General features: G+C 46.0%; 1 protein-coding gene across 1 annotated transcript in view; it reads left to right on the forward strand.

Annotated features, from left to right (window-relative positions):
• The window catches only part of LOC131293147 (uncharacterized), a 29,087-nt gene extending 15,868 nt beyond the window's left edge, over positions 1-13,219 (forward strand). The window contains exons 9-27 of the mRNA XM_058321225.1: positions 128-276; positions 348-632; positions 715-1,002; positions 1,077-1,163; positions 1,253-1,318; positions 1,617-1,661; positions 2,277-2,318; positions 2,402-2,491; positions 2,572-2,651; positions 2,720-2,868; positions 3,108-7,770; positions 7,908-8,032; positions 8,098-8,210; positions 9,298-9,734; positions 9,813-9,963; positions 10,066-10,253; positions 10,598-11,708; positions 12,111-12,232; positions 12,348-13,219. Of these exons, the coding sequence (XP_058177208.1) occupies positions 128-276; positions 348-632; positions 715-1,002; positions 1,077-1,163; positions 1,253-1,318; positions 1,617-1,661; positions 2,277-2,318; positions 2,402-2,491; positions 2,572-2,651; positions 2,720-2,868; positions 3,108-7,770; positions 7,908-8,032; positions 8,098-8,210; positions 9,298-9,734; positions 9,813-9,963; positions 10,066-10,253; positions 10,598-11,708; positions 12,111-12,232; positions 12,348-12,507 (8,351 nt within the window). The 3' untranslated portion in view covers positions 12,508-13,219. The remainder of the gene's footprint in view (positions 1-127; positions 277-347; positions 633-714; positions 1,003-1,076; positions 1,164-1,252; positions 1,319-1,616; positions 1,662-2,276; positions 2,319-2,401; positions 2,492-2,571; positions 2,652-2,719; positions 2,869-3,107; positions 7,771-7,907; positions 8,033-8,097; positions 8,211-9,297; positions 9,735-9,812; positions 9,964-10,065; positions 10,254-10,597; positions 11,709-12,110; positions 12,233-12,347) is intronic.
• Positions 13,220-16,313: the final 3,094 nt, after the last annotated feature.

A 16,313-nucleotide genomic window follows, 5' to 3' on the forward strand; every position in this document is an offset into this window, starting at 1 on the left:
TACTTCGTGAACTAATGCTTACACGATTGTGTGTCGCTTTGTTGATAGAATTGTTTAATAATAGCATTTTAAGGAAGCACGCCACTAAATGTTATTTTACCTTTTCTTTTCTCTCTCCCACATACAGCTCAGTTCAAGGAAGGTCGTCCACGTAACCTAGGCCGTGGGGTTTCGAAACCGAAGAAGAACACGGTTGCCTCGCTGTTGGCGCAAAGTCGAGCCGTCGGTTCGAAGCCTCTCACTGCTCAGCAGCTTCTCACGCAGGAAGCGGAAATTGTAAGTTTCCTTTGGCGAGCCAATTTTTGAAGTGTTCGTTGTCTGACCAAGAAAATCACTATTTCGCGCAGGAAAAACTTCGCCAGGCCATGATCGAAGCGAGTCGAAACCAATCGATGGACAATAGCACCTCGAACACGAACACCGATACGGAGAGCATCTCCGAGAGCGGAATGTCCGAGTCGGAGGGCGAGGAACACATCAACGTGAAGGACCTCCGGGTGCCGCTGGAGAAGGGTTGGCGGCGGGAGACGGTTATCCGTGGGCTAACGAAGAACGGTCACATTAAGGGCGATGTGTTCTACTATCCACCGCAGAGTGTTAACAAGATGAAGGGAATGAATCAGATTCAGTTGGTAAGTGTTGACCCGAGACACATTAATGTTGTTTGTCTTTCGTAAGGATCACTAATGCTAATGCTTTCCTCGTTTTCCACAGTACCTGGATCAGTTCAAACCGAAAGACCTGAACCGGGACAACTTCAGCTTCTCGGCGAAAGCGATCGTCGGCACGTTCCTACAGCCTGCCCCGCCCCCGTACGCCACCGACGGGGAGTTCATCAAGATGACCGACGTGGAGGTTGGCCGTCGGTTGGAGGAGCTAAAGATGTTCACCCGACATGCCGCGCTTGGCGTTGAACAGCGGATCGAAATAGCCAAGCAGCAGCAAGCCCTCCGGGACGCGAAAAAGCTCGCCAAGGAGGAGATGAACAAGAACAAAGAGAAGGTAATAGGGGAGGAAGAATGATAAATAACGGCAGGAATCGTTGGCTAATGGTTTTTGTACGTTTCTTTTTTCAGGCAAGACAAGCCAAGGAAGCTGAAAGAAATGAACGCTTGGAGCAGCAGCGCAAGGAACGGGAGCTGAAAAATCAGCAAGCTCTCGAGGTATGTTTGAAACAAACGTTCGTGCGATATCGCTGATCTTGTGCGTGGGGACACTAATTGTTTTTTATTTGTTATTCGTTTCATTGCAGGCGAAAAAGAAGCGCGAGGAAGAACTAGCTCGTCAGAAGGCAGAGGAAGCCGCACGGAAGGCTCAGGTACACGCTCTTTCCTTTGTAACTCTTTCGCTTTACTATATATATATTTTTCAGACGAGGGAAAACAGAATTCTATCGTAGACTATTTCATGGTATCTCTAAGTTAAAGGATCTAATTCGTTAATTTTTGATTTCTTCTTTCATTTCTTATCACTATGGTTTAACACACTCTTTTTGCTCCGGGAAATAACCTCGTGGTGGTTTAAAAACAAAATATCTCGTTTGCTTCAAAACAACAAAATACAAAACACCTGAACTGAATTGGATTGAAATACACTACTTCGTTCGAATACGGCAGGAAAAAGAACAGAAACGGCAGCAGGCCCTACTGCAAAAGGAACAGGTACACAAGCCTTAGGCCAGTCACAGTCGTCTTCTAGTCGAATTCCACTTTCCTCCCCCGATCCCTACGTTGTGTGTTTTGTGTCTGTTGTGTTCGTCGTGTGTGTGTGTATGATAGCCATCTTTCATTAGAAGTCAATTGAATCGTGCTTGGTAAAATACACGGAATCCTTGCCAAAATAGAATAGACCCCCACTGTCACCGATATCGTCTGTACTATTATCTCTGTCCATGATCAATATTCCGCGTGCTCGTCGCCCCTTATGTCGTGGTAGAGGTATAAGGTTTTGGTTCAATCTGTTCCTTAATCCATGGTTTATTTGCTTTTCTAGTATTGTTTTGTACATCGGTATGACGATAATTATTTGCTTGTTTTCTTTCCCATGTGTCCTTTAACAATCTGTGCATTTTCCCCTGTACTTTTCTTTTACTCCATTTTACTTACACTGGTAAACGCATTAGGAATTAACCGTCTTAGAATAGGAGTTTCTGTACTGCACATCCCCTTGTTTCCTCTAAAACGTGTTATGTTAAAATTTCATTCAAATTGGTTGTGGTTTTCCGGCCAAACGGATAACAAAAACCGGTAAAATAATGTTTTCCTTCCTTTTTTAAGGAACTGGCCAAGCAGAAGGAACTAATGTACGCAATGGAAATGGTAAGTTTAGATAGAAAAGTTTGTTTTATGCATTTCCTTCTTATTGGAATATTTTTTTTCCAATTTCTTCAATGTCTCTTTAGGAACGTGAAAGAAGAAGGCAGCATATGGCACTGATTAAGCAGTTGGAACTGAGACGCAAGTTCGAAGAGAAGGAAAAGAAGAAGCATCAGGTAAGATGATCCAGGGAGAATGCCATTTTTTTTGTCAGTTCCTCAACGGTACGATCGTATTTCAACCAATTTCGTTGCAGGTGATATTGGACAAGTTAATTCAACGGGAGAAGAAACTGGTGATGCGCAAGCGTGACACAAACATATTGGCTGAGTTGAGGTACGTTTCGGCAGTGTCCATCAAGTGTCAGACCGTGACCGTGAGCCTTGTTTTCCTCTCTTCCACAGAAAACCACAAGAAGATTCGGAGATCGTCGATCAAACGGAGCTTCCTGGTTTCTCGCGTATCCCTGGCCTGAAGCTGACCGGCACCGGGTACGCCGATCTGCTGATGGTGTTCGAATTTTTGCACAACTTTGGCGAAACACTTGGTTTCGGTGAGTCAACAGGTAAAAAAAGGAACGGAGCAGTAGGAGCTTTTGCTTTTGGTTTGTGTTTTGATTTTCTTTCGTCAATATGACGTGCTTAAGTTGTTGGGAAAGAAATTTCAAAATACACTCGAACGATGTTCGCAAAGAATGTTCTTCTTAAGTTCCGTTTCTTTTTTTGTGCAAAATGAAAAATCCTATATGATAAACGACCCATAACTAACCGGTATTGAATTGTTTACTTTTAGACATGGAATCACTGCCCAATCTGCAATCACTCCACCTAGCGCTCACGTCGGAAAATGCGATCGACGCGGAGGAAGAGTTGCTGTCAGTGATGACACACCTTCTGGTGTGCGCCATCGAAGACCCCGGCATTCCGAACCCCGGCCGTCACACGACACTGCTTGGCCAAACACTTCGGCAAGCGGACATCACGCACACGAACGTGTCGGAAATACTGCGCATCTATCTATACGCCGTCGCTACGGGTGAGGTGAAGCTTCAGTCCGGCATCAACCTCGAACGAGACCGGGACGCACCTTCCAAACATCACTTAGTCAATGATGAAGACTTCAAGATGTGTAGCACGAAAAACTCCCAGTTCTACGAGCTACTTGCCGAAAACGCGCGCTACAAGCTGTCGGAGTTGCTGAAGGACAAACCGTTCGTGGCGCTCAACCCAACGACCAAGACGGAAATCCTGGCGATGCTGTGCAACGATTTGCTGATGAACAAGGCCGTTTGCAAGCAGATCGATAGCAGCCTAGAGGCACAGGCACAACTGAAGAAGGAGCGCTACCTGTTGGACAACAAGATTCGCAAGTATAAGATGCTGGTAGCCCGCAAGCAACGGTTGGAGCAGTACGAGAAAGCACAACAGGCCGCACTAGAGAAGTCACTTTCGATGAAAGCGGCGGAAGAGGCGAAGCGAGCGGAGGAAGCAGCAGCAGCAATGGCTGCTGCATCGGCAGCGGCTGCAGCTGCGGCGGCAACGTCGGCAACCTCGGAGCAACAAGAAGACGCGTCTACGAGTGGAGATCCAAAAGCGACAGACTCGGAGGGTGGCAATGCGATAAACGGTGAAGAAAGGGGAGGAGAAGGTGGAGTTGTTGTCGAAAATGGCCCTTCTGTCGAAGGTAGTAATGAATTGCCGGATGAGACGGGTGATGCACCGGTGGTGCAACCTCCAACCTTAGAGGGAAGTCGTTCTGGAGAGCTTGAGGAAGGTGAAATTGTAAACAAAACCGATGGAGAAGTTAGTACCAGGGGTCCTTCAGAAGCTAATGAGGATGGAAATAAGACTGACGACGATGACGACGATGATGATGATGATGATAATGATGTGGTTGAGATTGTTCCAATGCCTGTTACGTGCACCGTCACGGAAGACTCTTGCCCCAACACAATTCCACCTTCGGCGGAAGATGAGGAGCAGCAGGCAATGACCAATGCTGTCGTTTCGGCAATGAACGAAGCGGATCATCCTTTAGCGGCTACAACAGAATCGGCCTTACCACCGGCAGACAACAACCAGCATCCGGAACCGATGAACGGTATCGAAAGTATTGGGGAAAGCCCGTCGATTCAAACGGACGAGAATGGCACCGGTATGGCGAGTATTGTGCCACAAGAAAATCACAACAATCATTCACATACCACGAATGAGAACCAATCATCAGTGGCACCGGTAACGTCACCACATACAAATTTCCCTCCAATGGTGCAGCAACATAAACCGATGATGCAGCTGGAACCGGGTGAAATTCCTCCTCCAGGGATGGATATATCGGCGCTGGGTGGAGCATATCACCATCAACATCCTGCAGCAGCTACGACGGAAATACCGACCATTTCTGTACCCTCGACCCCGGAGGAAAGCCCAGTCAAAATGGGAGACCATCATCAGCTCCATCAGCAAGTGGATGGGACTAATGGTGAGGCGAACCTGAAACCTCTAATTCCCACTTGTGATCTAACGGGCAGTGGTGAGCAACCGCAACCGGGTCAGGTGGGCCAACCAGGAGTGACACCACTGCACGCCAACAATTCGTCCGCCTCCGAGTTGGACTTGCTCTCGAAGTCGATGATTAACGATCATGCGACGTGCGGTGACCGTGCGGATGAGGACAACAGTGACCTGGAGAGTGAAGGAACACAGCTGGAAGAGGACGAAGACGCACACCTGACGGCGGAGGAAGCTCAGCGAAAGTACGACAAAATACTGGAAACATCCTTCCAGAACAAACAACAGCTGGAGAATGCGCTCAATCAGCTACGGGTAAAGTGTTTCGGGCAGGATCGCTACTGGCGGCGGTACTGGAACCTCGGCAAGTGTGGCGGTATCTACGTGGAAGCGATGGAATCGACCCAGCCCGATATGTACCGTTACGAGAATGCGCTCGAGGAGGTACAAAGCCGTCCAGATTACGTGCCAAAGTACGCTCCGGCCATCAAAGCGGACACAAGCAGTGAGCAGCAGGTGAAGCAGGATCCCGATGTAAAACCCGGAACCAACTGTAAGCAGGAGGAAGGTGATGGGCAAGGTGTGAAAAAGGAAGAAGAAGGTACCGGTACAGAGGAGAGCACAGTGGATGATCGTAAGCGGAAACGCTGCTCTTCGGTATCGTTGAAGAAGTTGAAGAAGAAGAAAAAGAAGCCGAGAACCACCTCGGAGGGTGGAACGTTCGGAGGCCATGAGACGACGGGTTACAATGATGGCGGTGGTGCTGCTGACGAAGACGACGGTGACGACGAGGGCGAAGAAGGAGAGGAAGATGAGGACGATTGCTCGAGAACTAGCTACAGTAATGGGCCCGCACTGGAGGATGGTCGTACGGCGGATTCTCAGTCGGACGATTGTAAGATTATCGACGAGCCGGAAGTGGTACTGACAGAGGGTGGTGGTGGTAGTGAGGGTGCACCAACGGGTAGTGTCGCGGAAGATCAGGCACGAGCGGGATTAGTAGAAAACCCACCCGTGTCGGAATCGGTTGAATCTGAGCAACAAAAATCGATCGATGAAAATCGGTTGGAAAATCATCAATCATCGCTCGGACACGGCGGTGATGCTTCATCCCGCCCACAGATGGAATCGGTTCCACAGAACGCCACTCCCCTTCCTAGAAAACCAGACGATCAGCTTATGGACATCGAGGATTCGATCCCGACGGCGATCCTCGTGCAGAAGGGGAACGATCACGATCAAACGAAGACGGTCGAGGTTAACAACCAGATCGGTGGTGTGAATGTGTCCCCCGGGGGACAACCACAGTCTCAACCGAAGCCTCAACAAGACGACGATGATGACGATGTGACGATGGTGCAGGAGGAAACGCCAACGATCACGATCCCCGACGACGACACGGACAGTGGCGATCGTATGGAAGGTTCTGGAGGCAAGGCTTCCGACCTAACGGAAGCTGGCCCGCGGACAGGGGCGGACGGTGGAAGCAGCAGCAGCAGCAGCATGAACTGTGATATGAAGCCAAAATTGGTGGAGAATGGTGTGGTGGAGCTGCGCGATCCGGGTGAGCTGGTCGAGTGTCAGCTGCAGGAAATGGACGACGATGAGGAGATCGTACCGCCCGGGTCGGGATGTCGCACGAACGGTGCCGATTGTAAACCGAACGTTGGAAGCGAAAGCAACGGTGGTGGAGGTGTTGATCGTAAGCCACCGAAGACGACAACGTCGTCCGTGATTTCGTACGGTAGCGATGTAGAGATGATCGAGGTGAAGGACGAGGATAGCAATGCGGGAGTACCATCCATCCCAGCACCTATCATGCCCGGAAGCTACCTGTATCTGCGCAATACGGACACCAAGCAGGAGAAGGAATTTAGCGATCAGCTACTGAACCGTTGGTTTTCGATTGTGGACAAGGAGCTACCACTGTCGAGTACCGAATGTCCACTTCCGACGATTAACGGCAGCACTCCGGCATCGATGGCGCGTCAAATTTTCACCAACATTACGTGTCGTGAAATCTGTCAAATTCAAGGCAACCGATGGGACATTGGGAACAACATTCAATTCTTCAGCGTTCCGCTTGAGAAGGGTGTCGAAATTCACTTTCCCAACGAGTCGATCCTCTCGCTATCCGGGCTGGACGATGACGAGATGCACGAGGTGATCGCAAAAAAGTCTCGCCCGGAACCGCTGCAGCTGTCCGACATGAAGCCAGCATTCAAGCGTGAAACGATCGAATATTCGTACAGCACAAACCATCCGAACCAGATTCGGTTGCGTGCGGAACTGGCGGAGGAGCCGGCCGACCCGGAAGAGTACGGTCACTTCTCGCTGCCAGCGTACATGACGCTGACGCTCTCGAACCTAACCGCGTACGTGCAGTGCGATCAGTTTCAACCGCTCCAGATGACACCGGAAGAAGAAAAACAACTGGAGGACATCAAGATACACGGAGCACCACGCAAGACGGACCCGAAAGTGGTGCCACGGGAGTTCCGCTACGGTTGGTGGAAAATCAACGACATCGAGGAGCTGAACGAGCTAATCAAAGCACTCAATCCACGCGGGGTTCGAGAACGACTGCTGCGTCAAAGTTTGCTCGAGTCACTGGCGGAAAGTGTCAACCTTTCGACGCCGCACCACGTTTCGCATCCACGCGCCCCACCCCCACCGAGCGGTTACATCGAACCGGAAGCGTGGAACGCCTGGAACCCATCGATCGCACGCCGTGTCGAGGTAGCGCTACTCGATCAGATCGAAGCGATGGAGGACAAGGTGGCGAGCGCCTCGATGCAGGTGAAAGGCTGGCAGATGCCGCAGCGCGAAGGTGACAGTGAGAATGGTGCCCCGGAAGACGTCACGATTGAGATGCTACGCGAACGCATCCTCGGACTTGAGGCGGCCATCGAACGACGCTACCTAAAGCCACCGTTGGGAATCAAGTGAGTATGATCTAAAGTGTGAACGGTGGGATGGGGATACCCGGTTGGCACCCGTGGGCACACGTGATTGTGTCACTTTTGTTTACGATATGTTTTTAACTCTCGTGAATATCCTTCTTTGGGTCTCCCATATACAGCACCACCGAGGCGCAGATGGCGGTTATTGCGCAACAAGAGGCGCAGCACCATCAAAACAATTCGAACGTGTCCAACCTGTCCAACTGCTCGAACAGTTCCGCCGAGGATGAGAATCTCCCGAAGGGTAAGTTAGCAATGGGAAACGACTAATGCATGAGAGAATGAAATGCAATTTGTTTTTCGTTCTAGGTCTCCTGTCATGGCGCGACGCAGTAGAACGATCCGTCACTACCGCCCAACTTTCGATGGCACTGTACGTGTTGGAATCGTGCGTCGCCTGGGACAAGAGCATCATGAAGGCGGTAAGTAGATCCCTCCCCAGCCACTGGAGTTGGAGTGTGACGTTTCTTATGTTTTCCTGTTTGAATCACGGTTAAGTTTTGTTGTAAAGTTCTGTCCAACTGTTAGCGTTCCCCATGTGCTCGTAAGAGAAGACTCTTTATCAGTCTGCTTCTTTCGTCCCATAGTATCTTTCGTGCTAAACATGAGTTTCGTATTTATGTTGAAACGTCTTAATCTATTCTGCACCACCCCTTGTGTAGAGCAAAATTAAGGGGGAGATGTTATTTGAATAGATTTTTCCTAGCCTTTCCTCCACCGCAAACCGGCCACAAATCGTCGTTGTCGTTGTCGTCGTCGAAGCACTGGATGCCCGATGGATGATCGCATTTTATAGTCTACGACTAGATTAAAATAATACACTATCTCTCTTTCTCTCTCGCTCTCTACTCCTCGATCTTGAAGCGTGCTGCATGATCTTTTTATTAGTAATTTGTTTGTTCCTAGAGCTCACACATTCTTTTTGAAGTGTCAGATATTTACGTTTATTGTTTTCTGCTTTTATATTAGTTTGTTATCTCACGGCACATCCATTTATCTTAATCGGATTTGTGTTTTCACTTTTTTCATCTTTGTTTCGTGTGTTGCGTGCTACTATTTTGTACTTGTTTCAATTTCCATTAGTTTTTCCTTTGGTTTCGTATCGTTTTTTAGTGTTGCATGTGCATTCTTATCTCCTGCTACTTTGCAGCAGCCCACTTTGCTTTGATACTGATTGTTGTTTTTCTTTCTTTATCATTTTCTTTCTTTTTCGATTCGATGTTTTCATCGTGAAATATGTATCTTTTTTGTGATGATGTTTTCGGTATCGTTTGCCGTATGCGGTTTATAATCCAACCAATCGAACGCGCGCGCACACACACATAAATACGAATACATATAAACTTGCTGTGAATGCTTTTTTCTGCTATGTTGTGTACAATCCGATGATAAATTTGGTATTATCTTGGGAATGGATGAATGACCAATCTGGGCATCATCATATCGGGTGTATTTTCAATGTGTCCTTCTGCGATTGATTGCAAAAATAAATCAAATGCGCATGTGTAGCAGCAGCGGCAGGGTAAAAAGCAAAACACTGCAACCAATAGTGGCAACAAGTCGAGCAAGAAGAAGAACGGTACAGTGCAGGGTGCCACTAACAAGCAGCACGGTTCGCCAGCGGGCAAGAAAAGCAATGCTACCTCTAATAACCATGCTACTACTACTACTACCACTTCCACTACTATTACTAACATTGCGCCAACGACGACGATGACGACGGCGACGGCAACTACGGCGGAAGCGACAGCGGGACCGGGAACGACCAACAAACAGAAGAAGAAAGTCATCTCGAAATCCAAACTATCTTCCCTTCTATTGCAGAATTGTCAGTTCTGTCAATCGGGAGAGTCCGAGGACAAGCTGCTGCTGTGCGACGGTTGCGACCGGGGTTATCACACCTACTGCTTCAAGCCCCGCATGGACAAGATACCGGATGGTGATTGGTAAGTGAATGACTGCTTCGCAAAAACCAATGGTTCGTAAGTTTATAACCGATTGATTTAATTCGTTTTATCCTTCAGGTACTGCTTCGAGTGTAAAAACAAAGCTACCGGCGATCGAAAGTGTATTGTTTGTGGTGGTTTGAGGCCACCACCACTCGGCAAGATGGTCTACTGTGAACTGTGCCCCCGAGCATATCATCAGGATTGTTACATCCCACCCATGTTGAAGGTACGAATAGAATCATCATTTGTAGAGCAGCCACCTACTTGCTTCGTACATGGTTTTGCTTCAAGTATCATTAATTGTTTGTTACCTTTATTTATTGTCTAGTATCCACGGGGCAAATGGTACTGCCAGAATTGCGTCGCAAAGGCACCACCGAAGAAGAAACCCCAGCGAAAGCCGAAGGAGCGCACCACCAACAATAGCTCGCAGTCGATGCTAAACTCATCGCTGAACAGCTCGCAAAACCAGTCGTTGAACTCGTCCCACGAGGATATCGCAACGACGCCGTTAAGGTAGCTATTGTTGTCGTCTGCTTGCATGCACTAATCTAAAAAAACTGCGCTTTCATTCTCAAAATTAAAAACAAAAAATGAACGAAACAAAACATATGAAAACTTACCATTGAACATGAGCATTAAAACAACACGAACACTTACACATCATTGAACCATTCGATTCTCTCTTTATGATTTCACTTCGTAACTGTTTCACTGTTTCTGTGCCGTTTGTCGGACGCAATTAATCCCCCGCTTGCTTCTCACATCTGCATCCGTGCCTACGCGGAATCTAATACATAATCGTTGTTGTAAAGAAGAGAACAATTTAGAAGATATTAAAGAGAACCCAATTAATACAGTCCAGCACATTCAATAGCGTCCACGAGTCATGAAGAATCGTCGGCGCCACAACATCTACAGCAACATCCGCACATGCAGGGAGTGCCAACGGCAGCAATGGTACCACCACCGTACCACCAACAACAACCAGTCCATCCACACCAGCAGCCGTACAGTAGTGTCTCATCCGTCGGTGGTGTAGTACCGAATTATTCCGTGTGTCATCCGCCTCCACCTCCACCGCCTGCGCTGACCACGCAAACACTTCCACCACCGCCACCAGTGGACCAAAACATAGCGGCCATGTACAGCCAGCAGCAGCAGCAACAGTACTATCAACAAATTTATCAGCAATCCGGGCAGCCCATGGTCGACAGTACGGTGCTTCCACCACCGCCAGCACCGGCAACCCAACAGCAACCACAGTATTACCCAACACCTACTGGGGAATATAATGCCGCTTATGCGCAGCATCATGCTCAACAGGCCACTGCCATGGAAGGTGAACAGATGGTACCACACGGTGAAGGTGGCCAACAGGGAAATCAAGCTACTTCAATGGAAGGTTATGCTGGAGTAATACCCTCTGGTGTAGAAACTCCGCACCCAGGTGTTGGAGAGAATTTGGGCAGCCAACAAATGTCTTTGGAAGGCAATCTATCCTTAGCACAGCACGATACACCCGCCGAGGCATCCGCTGCCACGTCAGCTAGCTCTGCGTTAGCATCGCCTTCTTCGATGCAGACTGGCGGTGAGTACTGTCTCTCCGGCAACAGTGCAGCAGTCGCCTGTGGAAGCTCATCGGTGGGCTACTTGGATAGTGAACGACAAGGCACAAGTGGTGGTTCGGCAGTCTCCGGTACCGACGGCAGCAGCAGCGTCGGCGGCGATGACTCGTCGGAGGAATATCAACCGCGGCCATCTCCGGCAAAGGAAGCGGGCAGTAGCAGCAGCAGTAGTAGTAGCAGTAGTAGCAGTAGTAGTAGCAGCAGCAGTGGCAGCAGCGAGCATCGGAAGGAGCGTTCGAAAGAACGGGACGAAGCGAAGGAACGCGCCAGACAGGAGAAGAAGGCAACGAAAAAGCTGCTCAAAGAGTTGGCCGTTTGCAAAACGATCCTGGAGGAAATGGAGGTAAATCGCGTTGAATCCTTCTGAACTTATCAACTTGACCAGGTCCGAATGTTTTTAGCGCTGATTTTGACCGGCATTTTCGAAGATTTTCTAATCTGTGAACAGCTATTTTTTAGTAAGTTTGTTTACTATTTTTTGGCGTTTTTGGTTTGTTGATCATATTCCGCTAGCTTGGTGTAAAGCAAAAAAGTCGGTTTGGGATGGTTTTACCTTTTATACTTTTAAAATGTTATGAAAATTCAGAAAAAAGTTTGCGCTAGAAAGCAAATACCTTTAAAAAAGCTTGCGGTCAGAAAAACCGCTACAAGGCATTCGGGCAAGATCAAAGAAATGCATTCTATTATTAAAGTGTTATAGGCCGTTGTTATCCAATATTAACGCATCGACTTGTTTCGTTCACAGCTTCATGAAGATTCGTGGCCATTCTTGCTACCGGTGAACACGAAGCAGTTTCCAACGTATCGCAAGGTCATCAAATGTCCGATGGATCTTTCGACGATCAAAAAACGCCTCCAGGATTTGGTGTAAGTCTATTCTCAACCAGATTGCACAGATGGGTAAAAATCTGTGGTATCCGCTCATAGCATGCCTTGGTTTTGGTAAAAAATTGGTTGCTAACGAGCCCTCCTTCGCTTCTAGGTATAAATCACGCGAAGAATTTATCGCAGACGTGCGGCAAATTTTCGACAACTGTGAAGTTTTCAACGAAGATGACTCACCCGTCGGTATAGCCGGGCACGGCATGCGTAAATTTTTCGAGCAACGCTGGACCGACTTAACGGATAAACACTCCTCCTGATATCATCAGCAGCATCCGAATCCATCTGCCACACTAGCCGCACCATCCGTTGGACCGGATCCGGTTGGGAAACCAGCCGAGGGAACATCTGGTGGTATATTCCTTTCACCACCACCTCCTCCAGCACCACAAACATCATCGGCAATGGTGATGGCACCACCGCAACAGTATTTAAACGAACAGTGCTCTTCGGAGTCTCACAGTTCTATAGCGTCGGACGTTTTACCGTTGGAAAAATCCTGCACGTACGAAGTCGGCAGCTCGATGGCGACTATTGACTAGGCTTGAGGATGCTGGAAAAAGCCCTTCACAAACGTACTGTTCGATACGACGAGCAAACCGGAGCAACCGCTAGTATTAAAACGAACAATACACAATATGCACTGATTTGGTTGGCCAGCGCACGGGAGAGTCACAGAGAAACAATTAACGCACGTGATAAAGAGAAAAAACGAAACAGACATTTTGAACCAGAGAAAAAAGACTGTACCGAGTAGGTAGCAGCAGGTGGCGCGTGTGTTTCGAGTGTGTGTTGGCTACGGAACTGGTCATTATTTTGAAAGTAACTGAAGGTACATCGAAAAAAGGTAACCAAACCTGTAGGCAACTGAATATAAAAAGAAAAAAAGTATGATTTCACTGGTAAATTGTTTACCGGTGGTGATATTGTTTTAGTGGATGGATCCTCGAAGACCTCCTTCGAACCAGGATCGTTGGATCCGTACTGATAAATAATATACTACTGTCAATCACAGAAACAGCACATCACAAAAACAAAAAAAAACAATTCGATAGCAATCATCGTATATGAACCCAAGGATAGGGTAAATAATTCGAACCGTGGAATGTACGAAGCGCAGTTATTTGTGTATTTGTAGACAAATGAAAGTAATAGGCTTAGAACAAGACGGACAAGAATCAGAGAGAGAGAGAGAGAGAGAGTTGGTACGGGAAGACTTTAGAAAATATGGATGAGACTCATTTTATTTTACGTTCAAATGCGCCGCCCTCCCAATTAATAATTGTACATACTAGAAGAATAGAGTAGTTTAGGTTTTTCTTTTGGTTTTACGTCAGTGTCGTCATCACAAAGTGTGTGGGACATGTTTTGCGCCATGATAATTAAAAAGTGTCGAGTCGAGGGATGGGTTGGGTCGGTTGGGACCTTTAAGTGAATTATTATTTAAGTCAAATGACACACAACAAATAGATTCCTACAAATAATAGAAGATTTCTCACTCTAGGAGCGTTTCCAAGATTCATTTTGTGTGCGTGTTTATTTTATCCGTGCAAGTCGCAGTAAGACATTGCTATTTGCTGGAAAGAAGTCGATTTTCAGTTTCTTTTCCATAACAAAAGATAATACAAAAGTGAACCATAAGGTAGGGAGACGTTTAGTGTTCGTTTAGGAAACGATTGAAAGGGAGTTGAACAACAGGCCGAGGTAAGTATTATTCTAGTTTGAGATATGAACCGGCAGGAGAGGGTTACTCAAAATTTCGTGATTATAAGTAGTGTACGAAACAAAGTCATGTAGAACTCATTTCATACTGTTCTACGTCCCTTTGTGGTTGTGTTTAGGCACAAAAAGAGGGTGTGTGTGTGTTTTGAAGGGAATTTTGAATTAGATCCCACATAAGAAAAAAAAAGCATGATTTGCATCTTCAAAATGCATCACGAAAAGAGGACAGTAAACAAAGAGCAATGAAACGATAAAAGCACAAAAACTCCCTAAAAATAAGGAAAAAGGACAACACGCGATTATGGCAAATTTTAGTCCCGATGGAAACCCCAATACGAATGAATATTTATTGAAACAAAAACGTGAACAACGTATTGTCCTGCGACTTAAGGCAGCGTGAATTAAATGACTGAGATACTTGCGAGTTAAAATGATTCCACGGACAACGCACGAACCCGGAACACACAGAACCGACCCCCGGTGTTCGGGTTGGATTAACTTAGGTGAACCTTGAAGATATTGCACCGAACAGAAGAGAAAGTATTTTTTACATATACCTATATATACATATATACAGAGCAAAAGCCGGATTGATTTCGCAGGAACCAGATTACTTTTAGCGGAAGTTTCCAACACGCAGTGGGAGTGTTTTTATTCTCTCTAATATAAATAAAAGGAAGTATATTTTTTTTACGTTCTCACAATTCCACAGGAATATTGCGGGATGAAGTTAATCGGCAGAATCGACGGGGATCGTAAGAAGATGACCTTCTTTGCCTGTCATATGCTGGGTGGATCAGTATCGGTTGTGTGTGTGTATATTTGGCATCACGTGATGATACAATAAGTTGCTTTATATCTGGCAATAAAGGAAGAAGTTCGTTAGAAATCGTAAGATTGGGAAATTAAAAGATCACTGGTAGTTGATGGTTTGGATCAAGCATAATAATGATTAGTCAACTTCTTTGGATGTGCGCTAATGTCGCTAAAAATAACGTAAACGAACAAAAGTAAAGGAACGGAAAAAACAGTCGATATTGCATTTAGAGTACCGGAGTAAAATGAAACAAATGTAATAATTGTATAAGTAGCAACGCTGAGAAGAACAAAACTATCTCCGTAACAAATGAACATAATGGAGAAGCAGAATGCAGCCATTCCTTCTGCATAGAAAAAAACAGAGGAAGGAGAACAAATAATTAATAAAAAAGGATTTAAAAACAAACACGAACGCCATCGCGGTTTTAGTGCTTACATGTGGTGCAGCAAAGCGATCCTTTACTCCTCGGGCAAATATTTCGGCCGAAAGAAACTGTAACGTTACATTTCAAAACAACACGATGGCACTTGATGTACTGACGAGAGGTAGATTTTCCTTAGGAAGTGCTTATTGTGTGACCCCTTTTTGATCAGCGCGTGATGATGAATGTAAAAACCTATGGTCTCTTATCTATTGCGTTGCATTGATGGTAGTTTTCGTTTAGTATACTTTATTTTTTCCATTTGATCGAATGACGAAAAATATTTCATAGTCTGTAGGGTTATCTTTGCATAATTATCTGGATGTTTTTGGCCATTAAAATTTATTTTATTTCCCCACCCCGTGGTTCTGCGGAATGCATTATTTAATAATTAGTCATACGGTAAACCGCGCAGGAAGTGCAGGATGGTAAACCTAAACATGATGTCATGACGGTAGGGCAGCAAATGCAGAAAAGGCGAGTTTTTCCTTTTCCATGTGTTAATATAGCTTGTACATAGGAAGGCGAATCAGTTTATATATTAAAAAAAGTTAAACGAAGGAAACAAACAACAAGCAACAGCAGAACAAAAGCATAGTTTGGTTCTGAAGGATAAGCATAATAAACTAAGGTCTATGATATTGAAATATAACTGATAAATTAGTGAAAAAATCTAGCGTCATGGTGGTTATTTAAAATTATATAATTTTCCGAAAGAAACTATCGTTCTAAGTTTATTACAATCGGTAAAATCAATTCTTGAGTTCATTTGTAAATCCAACAACTATTTGTACGCATTGATAAGTTATGATACAAATGATTGAATCTTCATCGAAAATACTTACGGAATCTTCGATTTTCGATCAAAGATTTCAGCAGATTGTAACAGAGCAGAACAGTGGATTGGAACCATTTGTAGTTCAGTTCAGTCACGTAGTTTACGTTTGCGTTCATATTTACGGCATTATTGATATGTGATATTGTTAAGATTATTATTTAACTATCATTTTTAAATAATAAATTGTAATCCTAGTTATTTTACTTGACGCATATCACGTTACACCAACAAACGAGTTATTTTGAAATTTGCGGCATTCGATGAC

The sequence above is a fragment of the Anopheles ziemanni genome, chromosome 2 (genome assembly GCF_943734765.1).
Source record: "Anopheles ziemanni chromosome 2, idAnoZiCoDA_A2_x.2, whole genome shotgun sequence".
Taxonomy (NCBI): Eukaryota; Metazoa; Arthropoda; class Insecta; order Diptera; family Culicidae; genus Anopheles; species Anopheles ziemanni.